The sequence below is a fragment of the Entelurus aequoreus genome, linkage group LG26, assembly GCF_033978785.1.
Source record: "Entelurus aequoreus isolate RoL-2023_Sb linkage group LG26, RoL_Eaeq_v1.1, whole genome shotgun sequence".
In the NCBI taxonomy this organism is placed as follows: Eukaryota; Metazoa; Chordata; class Actinopteri; order Syngnathiformes; family Syngnathidae; genus Entelurus; species Entelurus aequoreus.
The window spans coordinates 27,020,229-27,045,688 of NC_084756.1; the positions used below are offsets into that span (position 1 = coordinate 27,020,229).

Below are 25,460 nucleotides of genomic sequence, written 5' to 3' on the forward strand. Positions count from 1 at the left end.
GCACCTTGCTAGATTACAGTTTAACACCACCACATGTTCTGTTTGTTATTGGCCATTTGTCGTGCTTTCCCAAACTTGTTTTCCACGTCTGTTCTTGCAATAGGGAGGCTGATGTGTTTGCAATGAATGTCTATAATCCATTGCGTGTGCACGCAGAGATGACCTTTCACTGATCTTGATGCAGATGCGTGTCTCTTTCTCAAAGCGTGCACCATCATGTCAGAGGTCCTGTAACACAATCACAACCCTGACCTCGCCAGATGCTTGCAAGCCCACATTAAATTATAAGAGGAGGGGAAGGTGTGAAAGTGGAGTAAGGTCACTGGTACAAAAAGACACATGCATGGGCTGCTAGCCCACTAGCAAATAGATAGAATATGTACATTGAATAGGAGTGCAACAGTTTGTTTGAATGTTATGGTTTAAACCATCACTTTGCTACTTAGGCGCATATGGATTTCACATTAAAAGGGAGGGACAGGAAGTGTGCCTCGTGTCAGACGTCTGCTGGGTAAAGAAATGCGGTGCAGTACAGCCTATTGGCTAGGGATAGTGCCAAGGAGACTACAAACTGCAACAATTGATACTGCACTTTGGCCAATGACACTTTTTGATATATCCATCCATTTTCTACAAACACTAAAATTATTAATATTGTTCAAACTATTGACTTAAAGGCCTACTGAAATTATTTTTTTTCATTTAAACGGGAATAGCAGATTCATTCTGTGTGTCATACTTGATCATTTCGCGATATTGCCATATTTTTGCTGAAAGGATTTAGTAGAGAACATCGACGATAAAGTTCGCAACTTTTGCTCGCTGATAAAAAAAAGCCTTGCCTGTAGCGGAAGTAGCGTGACGTCACAGGAGCTAGTATTCCTCACAATTCCCCGTTGTTTACAATGGAGCGAGAGAGAATCGGACCGAGAAAGTGATGATTACCCCATTAATTTGAGCGAGGATGAAAGATTCGTAGATGAGGAACGTTACAGTGAAGGACTTGAGAGGCAGTGATGGACGTATCTTTTTTCGCTCTGACCGTAACTTAGGTACAAGCTGGCTCATTGGATTCCACACTCTCCTTTTTCTATTGTAGATCACAGATTTGTATTTTAAACCACCTGGGATACTATATCCTCTTGAAAATGAGAGTCGAGAACGCGAAATGGACATTCAGTGCCTTTTATCTCCACGACAATACATCGGCGAAATGCTTTAGCTACGAGCTAACGTGATAGCATCTTGCTTTAACTGCATATAGAAACAAAAGAAATAAACCCCTGACTGGAAGTATAGATAGAAAATCAACAATACTATTAAACCGTGGACATGTAAATACACGGTTAATGCTTTCCAGGCTGGCGAAGGTTAACAATGCTGTGCTAACGACGCCATTGAAGCTAACTTAGCAACCGGACTGCACAGAGCTATGCTAAAAACATTAGCTCTCCACCTACGCCAGCCAGCCCTCATTTGCTCATCAACACCCGTGCTCACCTGCGTTCCAGCGATCGGCAGAAGGACGAAGGACTTCACCCGATGCGTTTGGCGGCCCGGAGACGTAGGAAGTCAAGGTGAGGTCGGCGGCTAGCGCGGCTAGCGCTCCAACAAAGTCCTCCTGGTTGTGTTGCTGTAGTCCGCTGCTAATACACTGATCCCACCTACAACTGTCTTCTTTGCAGCCTTCATTGTTCATTAAAAAAATTGCAAAAGATGTCCAGAATACTGCGGAATTATGAAATGAAAACAGAGCTTTTTGTATAGGATTCTACGGGGTACCATAACTTCCGTTACTCGGACTTCGTCACGCGCATACGTCATCATACCGCGATGTTTCAGCCGGATATTTCCCGGGAATTTTAAAATTTCACTCTATAAGTTAACCCGGCCGTATTGGCATGTGTTGCAATGTTAAGATTTCATCATTGATATATAAACTATCAGACTGCGTGGTCGGTAGTAGTGGCTTTCAGTAGGCCTTTAAATGCACTTTCCCTAAAAATAGAGGGACTTCCAAAGTGCTAGGTTCGGACCGCAGCTCATTATGCATTTTTCTAAAAATACAATTAACTCATCATGAATGAGATGTTTTATAAATTACACTAATCTTTTTTGGTAGTACATTGATATTAGATTTTTGTCTTTAGCACAGGGTTGTCGAACTCATTTTAGATGGGGGGCCACATGGAGAAAAATCTACTCCCAAGTGGGCCGGACTGGTAAAATCACGGCACGATAACTTAAAAATAAAGACAACTTCAGATTTTTTTCTTTGTTTAAAAATAGAACAAGCATATTCTGAAATTGTACAAATCAAAATGTTGTTAGGTTTTTTTTTTACACTTGCATGTTGCGGTTAATAGTATTTATACTTTATTTGTCGTTATTTTTATTTTCTGAATAAATTATGTGATAATGTTCATCAGTCAACTCATTGGTGTTAATTTTCAATCTATCAAGATGCAAAATTATATCAAAATCAAATTACAGGATGTTATTTATGTGGTTTGATAATTTTCCTCGACCGATGTACTAACATCATGTGGTTTATTTTGTACATATGTAGCATCATCTACAAATATACAAAGAATTGCTATTCTTAGACTATTTCGTATCTTAGACTTAGACTTGTTTCAGTCTAAGACACAAATAATTGCTATTGCGACATCCAGTGGAAACATTTAGAACAGCTGTTTCTTTCATTCAAAAATTTCAGGTTGATTTTTATACTTAGCAAACTCATCCCACGGGCTGGATGAAACCTGTTCGCAGGCCTGATCCGGCCCTCGGGCCGTACGTTTGACACCCCTGCTTTAGCATGTTTAATGTAGAAAATGAATTGTATGTATTTATATATACCGTATTTTGCGGACTTTAGAGCGCACCGTCATATAAGCCGCAACTACAAAATTTAGGAATAAAAAAAGTTTCATATATAAGCCGCAGATGGATACGTTGTGAAATTAGTTATTTACACAATAGCATTTTGTAAATGTTTATTTACGCACCTTTAATTGTTTCCAAATGTTGCCTGTGACACACCAGTAAAACGGCTGATCAAACAAAGCAGAAGTCATTGTCATGGACCCACTAGCTGCGGAAGCTAAACAGACTCGATACAATACAGAACAGAAACAATACAAAAAGAATGGCATTGTAAGTAAATACTAACAAAGACATTCGTAAATGTCTTAGCACAATAGCTAATGTTAATCAATCAATCAACAACGATACCTTCATTACATTACAATAGCACATACAAATATGCATGAAAACCATCCTACAGACATCACACATGGGACGGTTTAGTAAGTAAAAATGGTTTTAGTTATACTGTAAAACTTATAAACGTTGCTTGGAGTGATACATGAAGAATCCATACAAGTAAAAACGCTATGGACGGCTAGAAGACCAAACGGCAACTGTACTTCCAGTAGGTTCATAGCTCAGTCTAAACCAGTCCTTCTCAAATAGTGGAGCAGGCCCACTTGGGGGTGTGCGGTGCGATGCCGGGGAGGGTGCGTGTGACCTCGGGGAACATGCCTTTTTTGCCGTACCAGAATATGATGAAGCCTAGCCTATGTAACACTTTGCTTCACTGTAACCACGGTGGGAGACGACGAAAGACTGGTGTGTTGTTTCCTTTAATGTTAATAAGCTTCCAATGTTATGCAGAGGTATACTTATAACAATTGTATAGACAAATTATACTCTTTGTTGTCACGGTGGAGAGAGGGAGGGTGCGGGAAAAAAAAAATTCTTAGGATGGGTGTAAAATATTTGAAAAACACTGGCACCGTAGCACAAACAATAACACACATATTCAACGTCCTAGCTTGTTGGTTTTTTTGTAACTATTTACATTACAGCGGCTGTCAGTGAAGAAAAATCCCTCAATTAGCCGCACCGTTTTATAAGCCGCAGGGTTCAAAGCATAGGAAAAAAGTCATGGCTTATAGTCCGAAATTTACAGTAAATACAGTACAACCTCCGATGTCCAACGCAATGCGTGCAATGATGCTGGTTGAGTTTCAAGTTGGTTCCAATTTCAAAACTGTCTGAAGCTCGGCAAAAATATGTTAATGTGATTGGCGTCTTGCATTGTTCATTATTTCCTACACGGGTTGCATTTCCTGTTTTATGGTTATCAATCAATGTTTATTTATATAGCTCTAAATCACAATTGTCTCAAAGGGCTGCACAAGCCACAACGACATCCGCGGTACAGAGCCCACATATCATCGTATTTGTTGTCGTCGTAATCATTTATACCCTTCTGTGGCAGGCATCTTATGTAGAGATGTCCGATAATATCGGGCTGCCGATATTATTAGCCGATAAATGCTTTAAAATGTAATATCGGAAATTATCGGTATCGGTTCGGAAACTATCGGTATCTGTTTCAAAAAGTAAAATGTATGACTTTAAAACGCCGCTGTATGCAGTGGTACACGGACGTAGGGAGAAGTACAGAGCGCCAATAAACCTTAAAGGCACTACCTTTGCGTGCCGGTCCAATTACATAATACCTACGGCTTTTCACACACACAAGTGAATGCAATGCACTCTTGGTCAACAGCCATACAGGTCACACTGAGGGTGGCCGTATAAACAACTTTAACACTGTTACAAATATGCGCCACACTGTGAACCCACACCAAACAAGAATGACAAACACATTTCGGGAGAACATCCGCAGCGTAACACAACAGAACAAATACCCAGAACCCCTTGCAGCACTAACTCTTCCGGGACGCTACAATATACACCCCCGCTACCCCCAACCCCGCCCACCTCAACCTCCTCATGCTCTCTCATGGAGAGCATGTCCCAAATTCCAAGCTGCTGTTTTGAGGCATGTTAGAAAAAGTAATGCACTTTGTGACTTCAATAATAAATATGGCAGTGCCATGTTGGCATTTTTTTTCCATAACTTGAGTTGATTTATTTCGGAAAACCTTGTTACATTGTTTAATGCATCCAGCGGGGCATCACAACAAAATTAAGCATAATAATGTGTTAATTCCACGACTGTATATATCGGTATTGGTTGATATCGGAATCGATAATTAAGAGTTGGACAATATCGGATATCGGCAAAAAAGACATTATCGGACATCTCTAATCTTATGTGCGCCGGGAAAAGGAGTTACATACTGAATAAATGGCGATTATATTACAAAGTTGCATGTTGTATTTTACAGACAACACTTACCTACAGTACAAACAGCTGAGCGGACTGCAGACCATCGCCAGCCTTCATTCAATATAAATCGCCCCCAGCTGGTGGGCCTGGTAGACGCTCCCGTTCAAAGAGTATTTTAAAACTTCCTGAAAGCCAGAGAAGTGGGTAATGGTCGGCAATACATAAACAACCCAAACGAAACTGCTGATATTAGACAATGAATAGTGTGTGTGTGAGAGAGCCCTCCTTCAGTGTCGAATTTCACCGTGTTGTGCATTGAGTGGCGTCCAAAGCCACTGCCTGGACCATTGATTTGGCTCCTTCACAGAGGGACCTCACTCAAGTGTCCCATCAGGGTCTCTCCTTCACCTCTCATCCTCGCCACTGTCTTGCTAGATTAATGGCAAGCTGTCTCACTCGTCACAGGTTCCCATTGCCACCTTCTCCCTGAGCTCCAACGCTGATTTTCTTGACCCTCACATTCCTTGCTTGCTTTACTTTGCTGCTCACACAGAGACATGTAACAATGCACCACCACTCTGCCTCTAATTTTAACTCTGGCTCCAATGAATTATTTAGGCACATTTTCTGTTGTAGTAAACCACAGTATTTTAAAAAGGGAATAAAGTCGAATTTGATTAAAATAACAATATAGTACAGTGTTTCCCTTAGGTTTGTAGTTTTGTGGTACGGGTTTGACTATCAACAGCACACATGCACGTTTGCGGCGTACGTGACCCTATTGCAATCGCTCCTTCACAGTTACATTTAACTCTTATATAATAGAATGAAAAAGTCAGAATTTAGAGGTGTTATTTATTTATTGTAATTGCTCCTCCACATGGGGGGGTATTTTGTAGCGTCCCGGAAGAGTTAGTGCTGCAAAGGGTTCTGGGTATTTGTTCTGTTGTGTTTATGTTGTGTTACAGGTGCTGATGTTCTCCCAAAATGTGTTTGTCATTCTTGTTTCGTGTGGATTCACAGTGTGGCGTATATTTCTAACAGTGTTAAAGTTGTTTATACGGCAACCCTCAGTGTGACCTGTATGGCTGTTGACCAAGTATGCGTTGCATTCACGTGTGTGTGCGTACAGAAGCCGCACGTATCTTGTGACTGGGCCGGCATGTTAGAATGGATGAAAAGCGGACGTGACGACAGCTCGTAGAGGACGCTAAAGGCAGTGCCTTCAAGGCACGCTCCCAAGACTGTGGTCCGGGTGGACTACGAGATATAATGACCGATGAACACCTCCGTTCGATAATGAAGGTTGCCTCAGCTCAAAGCCTGAGCCCCGACATTAATGAACTAGCATCCAAGAAAAGATGGCAGGTATCTGGCTTGGGCACATCAGATTAGATCAGTGTGTTGAAAACTGAGCAGTTTAAAGTCCTGTATGGTTGGTTTATTCATTGTTATTTTATTTTCAAATTTATTAGCCGGTGGAAAAAGTTAATGTTGATATTTACCTCAGAAGGCTGCGAATAGAAAAGAGGCATTCCATTTTTATTTGAATTGTATTTGGTATGCCATTGATATTTTTTTAATTATTTTTTGAAACTCGATTTTGCATCTCACTATAAAGTTATATAAGCCTTGCTTGTTCAATATTCAATGCAAAACTTGTTTGGGTCCCTATTAAAAGGTTAATTTGTTCAACCTTGGCCCGCGGCTTTGTTCAGATTAAAATTTTGGCCCACTCTGTATTTGAGTTTGACACCCCTGCCCTATAGAGAGTGGATGATAAACTGTAAACTTGCAAACCATGTAGAGACAGAAATTATTGTCATGCTAATAAGATAATGCAGTTTAGACCCTGTCTACATTAAGCCGGATAACTCATTAAACAAATAATTATTTAGCCTAAGCCCCGTTTCGGCCACACTAAATCATCGTTTAAGGTTCCCCTCCTTGGATAATTTTTTACACGGGTAAGTGCACCGTCTATTTCTTGAATCTCCGGCTCTTAGCTTTTTATGGGACTCATGGATCGTTTACAAACTGCGTTCGGAGAGGAAGTGATGTCAGAAAGAACGCGCCACAGCCAGCTTCATAATAAAGCGGTTTCGTAACTCGGAGCTAACCACTGGAAATATGGAGGCGAGTCACCCAGACATGCCCGTGTTTCCCCTTCCGTCTGTACAGACGCTTGTGGAAATCACACATGAATCCCTTAAGAGAAAGCGATTGCAGCTATTTGGGATACAACACTTCTCAGACGACAAGATAACTTTCCAATGTCCAGGACAGCTGTGATTCTACTTACCGAAAAACTTTGTCCATTTGTCGAAAGGAGAGTCAACGAAAATGCGGGCTCCCGAGGATGTGATAAAAAAAGGTAGCGTGTACTTTGTATTACCTGGCTGTCGAGGGAAGACTACGGAAAACGGCGAATGCTTTCGGTCTGGCAAAGCAGACTATCAGTTATTGTCCGCCATGTATGTCGCGGATTCAGCGTCTAGGTACAGAGTATATAAAGTCACCAAGAAGGAATGGACAATGAAGGTGGAGGCAAAAGAGTGAGCAGTGTCCTGACCAGATATCTCGATCCCTAAATTGATTGATGTAAAATGTTCTTTATCACATTGTTTTTTCGGGGGCGGCCTGTGCTGTCAAACGCTGATTGGTGGAACACAGTTGGGGGCGTCCCAAAACTTCTCTTTCAAACACACGACCGGCATTGGAATATACGCAGCAACTTGTTTATTTTTTATTTCTTGTGTATTTCTTTTACAACAAACTTGACAATAGAGAGAAAGAAGAATGAAAGGAACTTGACAACGGAGAGAAAGAAGAATGAAAGGAGCTTTTGAAATGTAGGAACTTTTGAAAGGAATCTGTGTGCTGAAGAACGCTGATCAGTGGAACTGTTTTGGAGTGTTTTTACTCAGCTGTAGTCTTTAAACTATATGCAGTTTATTGTTGTTTATTATTTTTACAAACTTCATTTCGATACGTGAAGCTAGGAGAAGTGGACAGGCTCTTTTATATATTTTTTTATTTATTATTATTATTATTTATTATTTATTATTTATTTTTTATTTTTTATTTTTTATAATGTCCTGCCCAGCTTCTCGGGCAAATCATATAGTAGATGTAGATGCCCATATCGGCTGTTCAGATTTACTTTACAAAAGAGAAGTGTAGGATACTTCTCTTGTTGCCTTATTTGTATTTAGACTTATGAGCAATAAGTTCTCTCTTAAACGGCTCTTTTAAACGTATTTACGGAAGAGGATGAAGCCAGACTCGAAGCGGCGACCTCAGGTGCTTCCTACTCTGACTTCTCTGGACCAATGTGAAAAAAACGAGTGGGTTGAAGGTAAATAACATCAAATATTATAACTATTTACTTTATTACATGTTGTAAAAGTAGTCAGTGACACTCCATTTGTGTAGTTATTAGCCTTATCCCAAGTGAACTGAATGCTAATGCTAACAAGCTAACGCTAAAGCCGATGTGTTGGTGTTGTCGGCGCATACTTGCCAACCCTCCCGTTTTTAGCGGGAGACTCCCGGTATTCAGCGCCTCTCCCGATAACCTCCCGGCAGAAATTTTCTCCCAACAAACTCCCGGTATTCAGCCGGAGCTGGAGGCCACGCCCCCTCCAGCTCAATGCGGACCTGAGTGGGGACAGCCTGTTCTCACGTCCGCTTTCCCACAATATAAACAGCTTGCCTGCCCAATGACGTCATAACTGTAGAATGATCGAGGGCGAGTTCTTGGTTCCTTATGTGGGTTTATTGTTAGGCAGTTTCATTAACGTCCTCCCAGCGCGGTAACAACACACAACAACAGCAGTCACGTTTAGTCTACCGTAAAGCAGTTCTTCTGCCGTAAACAGCAATGTTGTGACACTCTTAAACAGGACAATACTGCCATCTACTGGATAGCCTCCAGTACACTGAAATTCAAGTATTTCTTTTATTTATATGTATAATAAAATAAATATATATATATATATATATATATATATATATATATATATATATATATATATATATATATATATATATATATATATATATATATATATATATATATATATATATATATATATATATGAAATACTTGAGTTGGTGAATTCTAGCTTAAATATATTCCCCTCTTAACCACGCCCCCCCACCTCCCGGTATCGGAGGTCTCAAGGTTGGCAAGTATGGCGTGAGATAAACTCTGACATTTAATATTTATATATTGTTATTTACAGCTGAAATTGACCAAAAGGAATCACCTGACCCTCATGAATTCATCATTTACAGAGAGGACGAATTTCTGACTGTTGGACATTGCGGACAAAAGCCTAACTTTTTAATGAACAATTCAGTACACTTTATTTTATAAATCATATCGTTTTGTATATGATTCCTTTGTATTTCAATAACTTACTTTTTAGTAAAAGAACTGTGACCTAATGTCTGTTTATTTACATGGTATCAGTGCAGAAATATAGTAAACCACTCCTCCATACGTCATCAGCCTGATTTGTATAAACTACTCTGGACTGTGAAATGCGGTGGAAACACAAACCCCAACACTTCTACAGGAATCTATAAACCAGAGGAAAAAGGCCTTTTGACAATAACGAAATGTGGTTTTCTGTTAGTCTCTAAAAGTTTCCAATTAGACCTCCAAGTGTCGCTAGAATTACCACTATTCGCATTTAAAATAAAATGAAATCTAGAGGGATCTGAATACTCAATAAATAAACTCAGTAAATTGGCAACACTGATCCCTTCTGCTGCTACTTCTTATTTTGGGCAGACCCGGTGCATATGAGCTGTTTTAGGAAGAAAAGTTATCTACTATAAGCAAACTTGTAAGATCAAAAACATTACATTCTATGTCACTGCTTTGAATCCAGTATTCATTTAAATTACGTTTCCCCACCAAATGGCAATGAAAACCGACATAATTCATTCCAGGATGAATTTGCCATCATAAAGTACCCTACTACTACCAACGGAAAAGCAAGTTAATGCATTGATGCTGGGTTTAACTGAGTTCTAGTTAGATCTGGCGAGATTTGTTGAAGTCTCGCACAATATGCCTAGAGTTTCAACTTTTGAGGCATATTTTTCCCAACATTACAAACTTTGGAGTGTTTAGTTTTGCTCGGCTCACACACTGAACTTCTTAAAACGTTAAATGGAATTCTGTTCAGTAGTTTTTGTGTAACAAACATGGAGAATATTACCCACTGGTCAAAGTTAACTATTGCTGCAGCTGCTCATTTTACCATTTTTAAGATAAAAAAAAAAATATCATTATAAACTTGAGTTGTGCTGGCAAAAAATGAGTTAGTTTGGTGTTTAGAGGAAGTTTGAAGTGTGCAGTTCTTCAAAAGTACAGAGGTCATATACATCAGTCACAGCTGGCTTGACTTCTGAGTCAGAGTCAGAGATAAATATTTTTAGAGCAGCCGGCAGCGTGTTGGAATATTGTAGCTCTTGTAAAAGCCTGACAGGATTCCCGTGAGCCCTATTATCAGGACAATGTCTCTTAGGTATCATGCTGAAATATGTCTCCTCGTTTTTTTTTATTTACCTTTCATGTCTCAAATCAACTGTTATCTTTGCAGCATCCTTGCCTTCACAGAAGACTGCTGGTTTTATTTTTGTAGTGGCATGAAAGAAGTTGTAGTTTGAACATCTTTTATATTTGCCCATTGGTACTGTGGTACATAACGTTTTTACTAGCTTGGGGCTGTTACAATAATCAATCATTTAAAGTGTATTTATATAACCCTTAATCACAAATGTCTCAAAGGGCTGCACAAGACACAACGACATCCTCGGCTCAGATTCCACATTAGGGCAAGAAAAAACTCAACCCAATGGGATACAATGAGAAACCTTGGAGGGGGCCGCAGATGCTGTTTACTGTTAATACTAACAACGCAGTGAATTGTCTTTATTTGCTGGTTTACATGTCAATGACATGTAAGGTTTTGTATATGGACGTTAAATCTTACATCAGTAAATAAAATATAAATACAGATTTGGCTTGTAGATGATTTAAATCAGGGGTCACCAACCTTTTTGAAACCAAGAGCTACTTCTTGGGTACTGATTAATGCGAAGGGCTACCAGTTTGATACACACTTCAATAAATTGCCAGAAATAGCCAATTTGCTCAATTTACCTTTAACTCTGTTATTATTAATAATTCATGATATTTACACTTAATTGAACGGTTTAAAAGAGGAGAAAACACGAAAAAAATGACAATTAAATTTTGAAACATAGTTTATCTTCAATTTCGACTCTTTGAAACTCAAAATTCAACCGAAAAAAAGAAGAGAAAAACTAGCTAATTGGAATCTTTTTGAAAAAATTTAAAAAAGAATTTATGGAACATCATTAGTCATTTTTCCTGATTAAGATTAATTTTAGAATTTTAATGACATGTTTCAAATAGGTTAAAATCCAATCTGCACTTTGTTAGAATATATAACAAATTGGACCAAGCTATATTTCTAACTAAGACAAATCATTATTTCTTGTAGATTTTCCAGAACAAAATTTTTTAAAGAAATTCAAAAGACTTTGAAATAAGATTTAAATTTGATTTGACAGATTTTCTAGATTTGCCAGAATATTTTTTTTAAATTTTAATCATAATAAGTTTGAAGAAATATTTCACAAATATTCTTCGTCGAAAAAACAGAAGCTAAAATGAAGAATTAAATTAAAATGTATTTATTATTCTTTACAATAAAAAAAATAAATTTACTTTAACATTGATTTAAATTGTCAGGAAAGAAGAGGAAGGAATTTAAAAGGTGAAAAGGTATATGTGTTTAAAAATCCTAAAATCATTTTTAAGGTTGTGTTTTTTCTCTAAAATTGTCTTTCTGAAAGTTATAAGAAGCAAAGTAAAAAAAAATTAATGAATTTATTTAAACAAGTGAAGACCAAGTCTTTAAAATATTTTCTTGGATTTTCAAATTCTATTTGAGTTTTGTCTCTCTTAGAATTAAAAATGTCGGGCAAAGCTAGACCAGCTTGCTAGTAAATAAATACAATTTAAAAAATAGAGGCAGCTCACTGGTAAGTGCTGCTATTTGAGCTATTTTTAGAACAGGCCAGCGGGCTACTCATCTGGTCCTTACGGGCTACCTGGTGCCCGCGGGCACCGCGTTGGTGACCCCTGATTTAGATGAATCAGATCAAAGCAGAGATACTTCATGTCCTCCTAAAATGACTTACTTCAGTTTCTATAACTTTACTTTGTCATGGCATGTTGGTTCCCTATGTAGATTTGCAAACGGATAACTCACTACATGCCAGAGAAAACTGGTTTCCAATCAGGTAATCAAGGTGTGTTAAAACAAGACAAACAAAATCAGATTAAGGTGTTTCCATGGGTTGTAGGAAACTTATTTTGAGCCAAATTATTTGGGAAATCAGACTTGTTTTGCGGAAAATAGTTTCTCTTTATGATTGCGCCAACAACTCTCCATAACTGTTTCTAACTTAGACGCGACCATCAGAACACGATCAACTGATATTCGGGACCGTTTGTGTTTTGTAAGACATGTCTTCCAGAGAGTCTTCTTGTTCCTGCTATGTTTTCACATACAAACAATTTATTGCCGCATCAGCGTTAAATGTTAACTTTTGATTCTGTTATCCAAGAAGTAGATATTATCTTGCCAGTCGCTCTCTCTTTGGCAGCAGTTGTCAGTGCTGTCCAGACTTGCACTTTGCCCGAGGCATTGGAGCCATCTGTTGGAGAAGACTGAATTTCTTTGTGCCTTTCTGTCAAAAACCACAGATATGTTGCGTTCAGGAGCGTTCTTGGTCCTCCTCTTGACCGACGTGAGGAAAAGGAAGTGGTTCAAGTGTCTCTTGGAGGCCCCTCTGATCTAAAGTCTGGTTTTAGTCGAGGTCAGTTGGCAGCTGTTCAGTAGGCGGTAGATGACAGTAGCTTGGAAAATGAAGTTAATTGGTTTATCGAATTAAAACATTGCTTCCATGCGAAGCAGTCTTTTTGTGAATGGTTCAAAGGAAGGACGTTTTCTCACTGGATCCTGCACGTAGGAGTTGCCAGCTCAGCACTTTAATTGATTTTCCTTACCTAACCTTTATTTTCCTGGAACCAATTTGCTTTCTTCATCACATGAATCACTGTATTGTGCACCTTTCAACAACAGATGCTGCAAATTGCCATAAAACGCTGAAAAGACATTAATACAGAAAATGTAGGCCAGAAGTTGCAAAAAGCTGAGCAGATCATCATTCTCTCCTAGTCACACATAAATCTGTATTTTCTTTCAACTTGGAGCTTTCTCAATAGCTCAGCTGCTGTACGGCTATTGGGCAAACAAACTTGAGAAATGACATCAGGTTTCGAATTGGAATGGATTATTCTTTGGGACGAGGAAAGTACAGTGAAGTCTCTAAAGTGAAACATACACTGTCATGCATGATTGAACGTTAAAGCCTTATGATACGGATGAGTATCGAAACTCTGTTCCGTAATGGAAGCGGTGCCGACGCAAGCAGTAGTTACCCGGAGCAAAAAACTAAGTAGCTATCAGTGCCTCATTTTGGTGCTAAATGAATGCAGACCGCAACTAGTGCTTGAAGGTGATATTGTGCAAGTAACGTCTCGTTAGTAATGTAGCGTGCCGACAGAAGCACAGTCTAACGCTCTTTTTAAACTTTATTTGCCAACGTCACCACACCAACAGCAGCCATCAGTTCCAACACCGCTCACACGTTTTGCTATAGCGCTCCTCACAACAGCAACACTTTTGGTATGCATCAGTCACGGTCACATCAATTCTGAACATCAACATTACAGCACAAGTAAGTCATTTTCCCATTCAGAACTATTTTGTTCAACTTTGATGTTACAAAATTCTGTAAAAAAATCAAAATTAAAAAAAAAATTTAAATACCGGTTCAAGCACCGGCACTATGGATGTCCGATAATGGCTTTTTTGCCCATATCCGATATTCCGATATTGTCCTACTCTTAATTACCGATACCAATATCAACCGATGCCGATATATACAATCGTGGAATTAACACATTATTAGGGATGTCCGATAATGGCTTTTTTCCGATATTCCGATATTGTCCAACTCTTTAATTACCGATACCGATATCAACCGATACCGATATCAACCGATATATGCAGTCGTGGAATTAACACATTATTATGCCTAATTTGGACAACCAGGTATGGTGAAGATAAGGTACTTTTTTAAAAAATTGGTAAAATAAGATAAATAAATTAAAAACATTTTCTTGAATAAAAAAGGAAGTACAACAATATAAAAACAGTTACATAGAAACTAGTAATGAATGAAAATTAGTAAAATTAACTGTTAAAGGTTAGTACTATTAGTGGAGCAGCAGCACGCACAATCATGTGTGCTTACGGACTGTATCCCTTGCAGACTGTATTGATATATATTGATATATAATGTGGGAGGTTTTTTGGGTTGGTGCACTCATTGTAAGTGTATCTTGTGTTTTTTATGTTGATTTAATAAAAAACTAAATAAAAAAATTTAAAAAACCGATACCGATAATTTCCGATATTACATTTTAACGCATATATCGGCCGATAATATCGGCAGGCCGATATTATCGGACATCTCTACACATTATTATGCCTAATTTGGACAACCGGGTATGGTGAAGATAAGGTCATTTTTAAAAAAGTTAATTAAATAAAATAACATAAATAAATTTTTTAAAAATTCTTGAATAAAAAAGAAAGTACAACAATATAAAAACAGTTACATAGAAACTAGTAATTAATGAAAATGAGTAAAATTAACTGTTAAAGGTTAGTACTATTAGCGGACCAGCAGCACGCACAATCATGTGTGCTTACGGACTGTATCCCTTGCAGACTGTATTGATATATATTGATATATAATGTAGGAACCAGAATATTAATAACAGAAAGAAACAACCCTTTTGTGTGAATGAGTGTAAATGGGGGAGGGAGGTTTTTTGGGTTGGTGCACTAATTGTAAGTGTATGTTGTGTTTTTTATGTTTATTTAATACAAAAAATACAAATAAAATAAATAAATAAATAAAAACGATACCGATAATAAAAAAAACGATACCGATCATTTCCGATATTACATTTTAACGCATTTATCAGCCGATAGGCCGATATTATCGGACATCTCTAACCGGCACCATTTCAAAATTGCCAAGTTGGCACCAGTATCTGTTGATAAAAACTTTAAAAATATATACTTCATAATTCATACATCATCACTTGCTGTCAAAGTTCAAGTAGATTGAGTACTCGTCCATCACGTCCTTCCTAACTGCCATAAACTGATCCTGGCTTACTGCCACGCTGTTAAAAAAATGTGAGCAACCAGTGATGTCGCACCGTTCTAGAATGATGGAGGCCTGCAGAACATCAACAGCGGCCCCTGTGTTTTCGGTTTGCAGGGGCACCACACTGCTGCCTTTGTGCCCTGTTCCAACGTACCACCGGGATGGGTCAACACTTGGCCCGAAACACACAACACACATTTATTTCAACACCGCTCGTAACGCTGTGTAACGTCGGATGGGATGCTGATGCGCTGCAGAAAAGATAAAGGAATATGCTGATTCATCAACACAGCTTAGTTTTATTATTTGAACCGGCTTGTTTTGTTGAACAACTTTTTTGGTGTTTTCACATGACTAAGCCAACATTTGTAGTTCTGAACCGTTGCACACACACAAGGGTTTTGTCAAAACATACACCCCTACTGTGTTGTCTGTCCTTTTATTTTTCATGCCGGCACTGTTTTTAAACCCCCAAAGTTAGACCCGATGAGTTTTATTCACACAGCTTAATGCACTCCACAAAACATCTGCTGTAACTTTGGGGTGTTAAGATGGATCACGACAAAATTTGGTACAGATCTTTAGAGGACTGGCAAGCACAAATTTGAACAAGATGGCTTTAAAAACATGTCAGCCATCAAGACAATTAACGTCCCAACAACTTATTGCTCATAAGTCATTGTCTAAGAATGAGAAAATATTGAGTTTATCCTCTTGGTTACTTGCTAGCATGTCTTCGAAAGCATTGTGGGCACAACCTAAAAAGGACATCACATATGTTCATTTTAGTCATGGCTGTGTTCCTGGGCAGTATCAGAAGGACTCCTGGTGGGATACACAGTGCTCGTTTATCATATTTGTTATTTTGCTTGCTCAGCTTATATTAGTTTGATTGATTGATTGAGACTTTTATTAGTAGGTTGCACAGTGAAGTACATATTCCGTACAATTGACCACTAAATGGTAACACCCGAATAAGTTTTTCAACTTGTTTAAGTCGGGGTCCACTTAAATTGATTCATGATACAGATATATACTATCATATATACTATCATCATAATACAGTCATCACACAAGATAATCACATTGAATTATTTACATTATTTACAATCAGGGGTGTGGAGGGGGGGGGGGGGTAGGGGGGTGGGGGGGATATGGACATCAAGTAGTGGACATAGAGAGAGAGAGAGAGAGAGATCAGAAGGCATAAGAAAAAGAAAAAGTATCTGCATTTGATTGTTTACATGTGATTATTAGCAATCCGGGCAGGGTGTTAGTTTAGGGTTGTAGCTGCCTGGAGGTGAACTTTTATTGCGGTTTTGAAGGAGGATAGAGATGCCCTTTCTTTTATACCTGTTGGGAGCGCATTCCACATTGATGTGGCATAGAAAGAGAATGAGTTAAGACCTTTGTTAGTTCGGAATCTGGGTTTAACGTCGTTAGTGGAGCAACCCCTGGTGTTGTGGTTATGGCGGTCATTTACGTTAAGGAAGTAGTTTGACATGTACTTCGGTATCAGGGAGGTGTAGCGGATTTTATAGACTAGGCTCAGTGCAAGTTGTTTAACTCTGTCCTCCACCTTGAGCCAGCCCACTTTAGAGAAGTGGGTAGGAGTGAGGTGGGATCTGGGGTGGAGGTCTAGAAGTAACCTGACTAGCTTGTTCTGAGATGTTTGGAGTTTAGATTTGAGGGTTTTGGAGGTGCTAGGGTACCAGGAGGTGCATGCGTAATCGAAAAAGGGTTGAACGAGAGTTCCCGCCAGAATCCTCATGGTGCTTTTGTTGACCAGAGAGGAAATTCTGTAGAGAAATCTCGTTCGTTGGTTAACCTTTTTGATTACCTTGGTTGCCATTTTATCACAGTGTTGTTTTTCCGTGCAGCAAAGCTACCAAGAAACGTTTATTGACCTTGCAGTGGCCCGTATCATTGTTGCAATAACGTGCAGGCGATTTAGTCGTGTGGAATTGCGTTTGTTTAAACCGACACGGCTTTTTGATGCAAACCAAAGTGATATTGCTAATGCACCAAAGTGCACTGTTGAACATTAGAAGGTGTGACGTTATTGGTCCTGCCGTCAGGCTTCCTCTCAATGATTTCCGACACAGAAAACCGCTAGCAACATTTACTAATCGCTGCAGTCTTGAGCGGAATTACTCCCTCGATATCACATTAGAGCCTCCTCAGTTGATATAAAGTCCGAGCGGTCTCACTTGATGTGCGTTTCCTTCATTTACTGCGCTATTAATAAATAAAGTCTGCCCAGTCCTTCAGGAAGTCGGAACACTTGTGTCATTAAAGCCCAAGCGCCTGAGCAGTTGTTGGGAGCTTTTTACTTCTAGCTCTCAAGTATGAAATATTCAGACCACCTACATCAGCACTGGACTTGTACTCTCTTCTCTATAAATGCATGGGGACTGAAAAACACAAAGTCATGCAGTGAAATGTATTGGTCGTTTTATGGATCCCACACCGGAATTTGGCCCTTTAGATCATTGTTAGGGAACGACAAGTTGTGGAAAATGTATTGAAACATTGAACAGTTGGACGTGTACATTTAGAAATTTAAGTTTGCCTGTAAAGGTTATAGTCAATTTCAGTTTCAACTTGAAATTTCACCTGAAAGGTGAATATATATGAGCAGTACATGTCACAGTGGTCCTCCAGCTCAGTCCATCCCTGCACATGCTGGTCTCGAACTGGTTGAAAGTTAAGTGTAAGCTAGTCAATGAGCTAAAAGCCCTGGGCTGTCAACCCGGTGTCCAGTGCAGCTCTTAAGTCCGTTTACATAACGCACTGTCACACAACCACCTTAGCTGGCATGTCATGGCATGCCTGTGGATGTGTGAAAATCACCCTCTATTAAATCCCTGAGACAAAATAAACAGAGCTTTGCAATGAGAGGTTGAGTTGAGTCATACTCAACCCAAGTAGCTCATTACCTTCATGCTAATATTTCATTTAGAGGTTCACAACCCTTTTTTTTTAACTGATAACTTCTGATAACTCAAGACTGATATTGATAACCCATTTATAGCTATTATTTGTGAAATGTACATGTAACTAGTTTTTGCACACCTTTGGAGCAACTTCTCTATAGCAGGCGCCTTTGTAGGCTCTCAAAACACTGTCATAGATAGATAGGTAGGTCTTTGTTTTCAGCACAAACCCGTTCAAGATTAGACAAACAAACAGTGTACAGGGTTACAGAACAGGAACGCTGATGGGTCGCCAGGAAGGCGCCCCGTAAAATATGGGGAAAAAGGTAAAACGCTGGGGAAGGGTGAGTAAAAAAAAATACAATCTAGACTGGGCTCCTATGGGGGCCCAGTCTGGAGTGGGGAAAAAAACCTCCATAGCAAAGCACATATACATATTGCAACGTACATCTCGAGATATCTAGCAACAGAGGGAAGGGAGTGCGGGGTCATGATGGTGGGCCGCAGCGATGTTGGCCTTTCAGTTGGCTGATAAAGTTTGATGTGTTGAAGGGCAATGGTTTTTCCCCCTCCTCGCGGAATGTTTGCAGAACATTTGGTGCAAATCTCACTCAAAATGTCTTCCCCTAAAACAATAACAAAGTCCCATAAAAATCTATTTTTGTTGACTGTGAGCTCAGGGGAAGTTTACGACAGGCCATTTTACAGCACGAGCAGGACAAAAGGTGCGCTTGATTTGCTCACCTTAACACTTATAGAGCACAGTACGCGTTAATCTCGCCTCATCGGAGTGTTTTGTTTTTCAACTGGTTAGCAGAGTTATTGTTAAATGTTATCAGGTTTATCGGTATGATTTAATAATTACTGATATCGGCCCAATTTATAATCTGTCCGATCTCTATCTAGCAGCCAAATTTGATTGAAAAGCAATGCTTGTGCATAATAGCACAGGATCCACGGCTTAGGAATAAACATCACAAAGAGCGTACGCTGCACATTTTTTCCATTGTATCGGCCTGCATTGTATTTGTTACTCATTTTCTTCATCGGGGAATCCATTTTCATTTAAATTGACGCCCTCGAAGGATGCTGCCAGCTCTCCTGTTTAACAATATGTCTTTCAGTCTGGACATCAGATGGATAAGCGCATTTGCACGTGACTGCGCCAGCCACAACATTAGGTACACCTGCAATACTCTGTGTAGAACCTGACATAATTCAGAGGGTTAGAGTTCATGCCATGTTTATTGGAGAAAGTGGCTTTCTTACTCATGCGGCGGTCTGACACGTCTGGGCCAACATTCCTTATGTAAAGGCAGGGGCTGACAGCTGTACGTGCAAGCCCATTCCTACCCAGGAGCTTCCCTGCGCGTGTGTATGCTCGGCGCTGCCTAGCAGGCTACATTGAGGGACTCTACAGTACCCTAGGCTAGCGCACTGTCAGCCCCGTGTGTGTTTGTGTGTCGTGTTAGATTCCTTGTGGCAGATGAGCTCCCTGGGGTTGCCTCGGGCTGTCGGAATAAACTTAGCAGAGGGTAAGAAAAGCCCTGTCAGTGTGAGACATTTCCATTAAAATGTTCACAAAGATAAAGTGACTTGTCATAAATAAAAAGAGCACAATAGGAGGAAGGGAGCTCGGCTGGGACTTTCCGACGTGAACTTTAAACGCCCCTAAAAAATTGCTTTCTAAATTTCAAACTGCAGTGTAAAGTCACCCGGGTGGAACTCCAGCGAGAAGTGATGTAAATGAGAGCCGGGCGGTAAAGAGAAAAAAAAAGAAGGGGAGTTGTGCAGACAGACCTTCCAGATGTGAGGAGGCCTCCCGGGCTCACTGTTTACGTTTCCCGTCTTAACAGGAGCATATTTTTAACCTCTGCCTGTTTCTGTTCTCTTTGCAGGTGCTGGGGAGTCTGGGAAGAGCACCATTGTGAAGCAGATGAAGTGAGTGGCTTTTTCTCTTCCCTCCAAGTCAGACCAAATAAATAGGACGTTTAAATCTGCAATCTAAGCAAGCATGATTATATGTGTTAAGTCACTGTAGGATTGATTGCTTGCACAAGACAGTACTCACACAAAAGGAGACTTCACCTCCCTGATCATGGTGGAATATTACAGCTAGACATTGAGTGTCACTTGTTGACAACAAACCAAGGGTGTAACCATACATGTGTTCCGAACCACTTTTTTCTGTAAGGAACCTTAGGTTTGGTGGAGAGATGTACTGATTTATTACACGGCGCACATTCTGTGAAGGATATTCGTCAGGCGTCTTTACGATGAACAAATATAGTACAGCCCAACCTTTGGCTAGCGAATATGCCAAGGAGACAACTCTCCATTATTGCAGAAGAATAGCAATGTGAGTAGTAAACAAGCTGACACTTTTAATGCCGCACTTCAGCCAGTAAGGACATTTGATTTACTAAATAAATACTTTTATACTGATAATACTTTAGACCAGCAGTGTCAGACTCATTTTAGCTCAGGGGCCGCATAGAGGAACATCTATTCCCAAGTGGGCCAGACTGGTAAAATCATGGCATGGTAACTTAAAAATAAAGACATCTTTAGGTTGTTTTCTTTGTTTAAAAATAGACCTAACACATATATTTATACTTTCTGGATAAATGATGTGATAATGTTCATCAGTCAAATAGGTCAAACTTTGTCTGGCAGAGATTTAAAATGCTCCCATTGGTATTCATTTTTAATCGATAAGAAGATGAAATTAATAATATCAAATAATAATAATAATATCAAAATCAAATTACAGGATGTTATTAATGTAATTTACACATTTTCAACAACTGATTACAAACATGTGGTTCATTCTGTACACATGTGGCATCATCTACAACAGGGGTCACCAACGCGGTGCCCGCGGGCACCAGGTAGCCCGTCAGGACCAGATGAGTAGCCCGCTGGCCTGTTCTAAAAATAGCTCAAATAGCAGCACTTACCAGTGAGCTGCCTCTATTTTTTAAATTCTATTTATTTACTAGCCAGCTGGTCTCGCTTTGCCGGACATTTTTAATTCTAAAAGAGACAAAACTCAAATAGAATTTGAAAATCCAAGAAAATATTTTAAAGACTTGGTCTTCACTTGTTTAAATAAATTCATTAATTTTTTTTACTTTGCTTCTTATAACTTTCAGACAGACAATTTTAGAGAAAAAATACAACCTTAAAAATGGTTTTAGGATTTTTAAACACATATACCTTTTTACCTTTTAAATTCCTTCATCTTCTTTCCTGACAATGTAAATCAATGTTCAAGTAAATTTTTTTTTTTTATTGTAAAGAATAATAAATACATTTTAATTTTAGCTTCTGTTTTTTCGACGAAGAATATTTGTGAAATATTTCTTCAAACTTATTATGATTAAAATTCCAAAAAATTATTCTGGCAAATCTAGAAAATCTGTAGAATCAAATTTAAATCTTATTTCAAAGTCTTTTGAATTTCTTTTAAAATTTTTGTTCTGGAAAATCTAGAAGAAATAATGATTTGTCTAGCTTGGTCCAATTTGTTATATATTCTAACAAAGTGTAGATTGTATTTTAACCTATTTAAACCATGTCATCAAAATTCTAAAATTATTCTTAATCAGGAAAAATGACTAATGATGTTCCATAAATTATTTTTTAAATTTTTTCAAAAAGATTCGAATTAGCTAGTTTTTCTCTTCTTTTTTTCGGTTGAATTTGGAATTTTAAAGAGTCGAAATTGAAGATAAACTATGTTTCAAAATTTAATTGACATTTTTTTCGTATTTTCTCCTCTTTTAAACCGTTCAATGCAAGTGTAAATATCATTAATTATTAATAATAACATAGAGTTAAAGGTAAATTGAGCAAATTGGCTATTTCTGGCAATTTATTGAAGTGTGTATCAAACTGGTAGCCCTTCGCATTAATCAGTACCCAAGAAGTAGCTCTTGGTTTCAAAAAGGTTGGTGACTCCTGATCTACAACATCACATGAAGTTAGCAGTTATATATTATTTCAGCAAATTTTTGTGCACCCGGAACATGTGTCAACACAACATGTACGGATTATCAAAACCAATTTGGGGGGGGGGGGGGGGGGGTATAAATGTCAACAACATCCTTGACAATCAAGTCATGAACATAACAATCCACATTCTGTATCATTGCTATCACTAATAAGCGGTACACAGTGTCCATAAAAGACAGTTTTTCCTCTATTCTCCTATCTCAGGGGTCGGCAACCCAAAATTTTGAAAGAGCCATAGTGGACCCAAAATACAAAAAACATCTGTCTGGAGTTGCAAAAAATTAAAAGCCTTATATAAGTCTTATAATGAAGGCAACACAATATGTAAATGTCTATATTAGCAATATAGACACTATGTGTTGCATGCTGACGCAAATCTTTGTTGACAGAAATGTTGAAGTGTAATATTTATTCTACACATTTTTACAACATTGGAAAACATTAGTAAAACAGGGCCTTCTTAGAGGGTGAGATTACTCCTGGAAATTACTGGCTTAGGGTGGCCAAAAGTATAGATGTGTGTGTCCAAGTTAAAGAAAACGGCAGGCTCTCTTCTTTTAATGGATTTATTACAATCTTTGCAGGCTGTGTAACGTTTCCTGTGGTCTGGAACAACATGGCACACAAACAACTATCAGAAATGCAGCCAATATTACAGGCAGATAATATGTCATGAAACATGCAAATATAAATTAAATACACAGAGAACATAAGTAAAGGAAATTAAATGAGCTCAAATATACAACATACAACTAGCCTAAATAGCATGTTAGCATTGATTAGTTTGCAGTCATGCACTGACCAAATATGCCTGATTAGCACTCCATACAAGTCAATAACATCAACAAATCTCACCTTTGTGCATTCACGCACAGCATAAAACGTTTGGTGGAGAAAATGAGACGGAAAGGCGTGGCATAAAACACGTCTTTCTGTGGCAGTGTCGGAGAAAGTTGTACATGTAAACAAACTGTTGCGTCACAGTCAACACAACTATGGTGAGTTCAAGGACGGCCGAAATTAGCAGGACAAAACGGCGCTAGCCAAATACTCATTAGTGAAGCATAAACACAAACACATTAAACAATGGGCTTTAGGAAGGTTTGTGTCATGTTTGTCCTCCTACAGAAACCATAATAAAACACAAAATATATTTTTCCCCCCTGTCTTTTTCTATTTTCATACATTTTTGACAAAGCTAGGGTGACTAAACCTTCTGGAGCCGCTGGTTGCCGAGCCCCGTCCTATCTTAACACGGCACACAGCTCCGACCCCACTGAATTCATGGGTGCTGTGGAGAGGGGATACAAATAATTGCTATTGCGACATCCAGTGGACACATAAAGAACAGCAGATTATTTCATTCTAAAATGTCAGCTCATTTGTGTACTTGGCAAACTCATCTCGCGGGCCGGATAGAACCTGTACGTACATTTCACATCCCTGCTTTAGACAGTTCAAGCTGTTAGTGACGCGCTTGTCTGCAGCGTTGCACATTTCCTATATTGCAGTAGTACCTTGGGGATACGAGTGCCCCAACTTACACGTTTTTCAAGATACAATGTCTCTCGGCTAACTGTTAGGTTTTAGGTTTGCATGCAAAAATTCGGGGACGAGCCTAGTTGGCGTATCAAATGCCACAGCGAACTCTGTACGAGCCGACCAAAGGACAGTGCTTAGAAGTGAAAGATATTCGTTGAATTAAAGGAAGAAATCCTCAAAAACATGACAGAGCGTGTAGTTGACTTGGTGAAGCATTTGTAGCGCAGCAGTGTTAGTCTGCAGTATACAGAAGCAGAATGAGATGATGTTAAACTGATATTCAAACGGCAAATGTTTATCCATGAAAATATGGAGAAGCTTAAAAGACATCAAGGAAGTCCGCTCTCCAAGGTAAATGTACTTTTTTAATACATTACTTCAGTGTTTTTCAACCACTGTGCTGGGCTACAGTCTGGTGTGCCATGGGAGATGATCTAATTTCACCTATTTAGAATAAAAATATTTTTTGCAAACCAGTAATTATAGTCTGCAAATGATGTGTTGTTGTTGAGTGTCTGTGCTGTCTAGAGCTCGGCAGAGTAACCGTGTAATACTCATCCATGTCAGTAGGTGGCAGCAGGTAGCTAATTGCTTTGGAGATGTCGGAAACAGCGGGAGGCAGCGTGCAGATAATAGGGTGTATAAGGCTTAAACAAAAAATAAACAAAAGGTGAGTTCCCCTAAGAAAAGGCATTGAAGCATAGGGAAGGCTATGCAGAACGAAACTAAAACTGAACTGGCTACAAAGTAAACAAAAACAGAATGCTGGACGACAGCAAAAACTTACTGTGGAGCAAAGATGGCGTCCACAATGTACATCCGAACATGACATGAAAATCGACAATGTCCCCAGAAAGAAGGATAAAAATTGCTAAAACAAAGCAGATGCGGGAAATATCGCTCAAAGGAAGACATGAAACTGCTACAAGAAAATACCAAAAAAAGAGAAAAAGCCACCAAAATAGGAGCGCAAGACAAGAACTAAAACACTACACACAGGAAAACAGCAAAAAACTCCAAATAAGTCAGGGGGTGATGTGACATGTCCTGACAGTACACCTACTTTGAGACAAGAGCTATATTGATGCATGCTTGGTTATGCTTTGAATTCATATCCAACAATTGCGACAACGACTTTTTTTACTGTCAACTGAGTTTCGTTTTTTAATGATTTCTGCTGGTGGTGTTTTTTTAAACGCAAAAAATGTGCCTTGGCTCAAAAAAGGTTGAAAAACACTGCATTACTTCATAAAACTACTGTAGTTATTGTACTACCTTCCATTGTATTGATTTTCATACAATATTTTCATCTGAATTTTTTCTTTTTAAATGTTAAAGTTGTGCTGTTTTGGGGGGGCCAAGCGTAGAATAAATTGATCTTAATTTCAATAGGCGACAGTTTTTTTTCTTTCAACGTATAAGCTGTGTCACAAAACCAATTAAACTCGTATCCCTAG

General features: G+C 38.9%; 1 protein-coding gene across 1 annotated transcript in view; it reads left to right on the top strand.

Moving 5' to 3' along the window:
- Positions 1-25,460, top strand: part of LOC133643318 (guanine nucleotide-binding protein G(i) subunit alpha-2) — a 153,549-nt gene that overhangs the window by 66,542 nt on the left and 61,547 nt on the right. Inside the window, exon 2 of the mRNA XM_062037810.1 lies at positions 20,343-20,385. Within this exon, the coding sequence (XP_061893794.1) occupies positions 20,343-20,385 (43 nt within the window). The remainder of the gene's footprint in view (positions 1-20,342; positions 20,386-25,460) is intronic.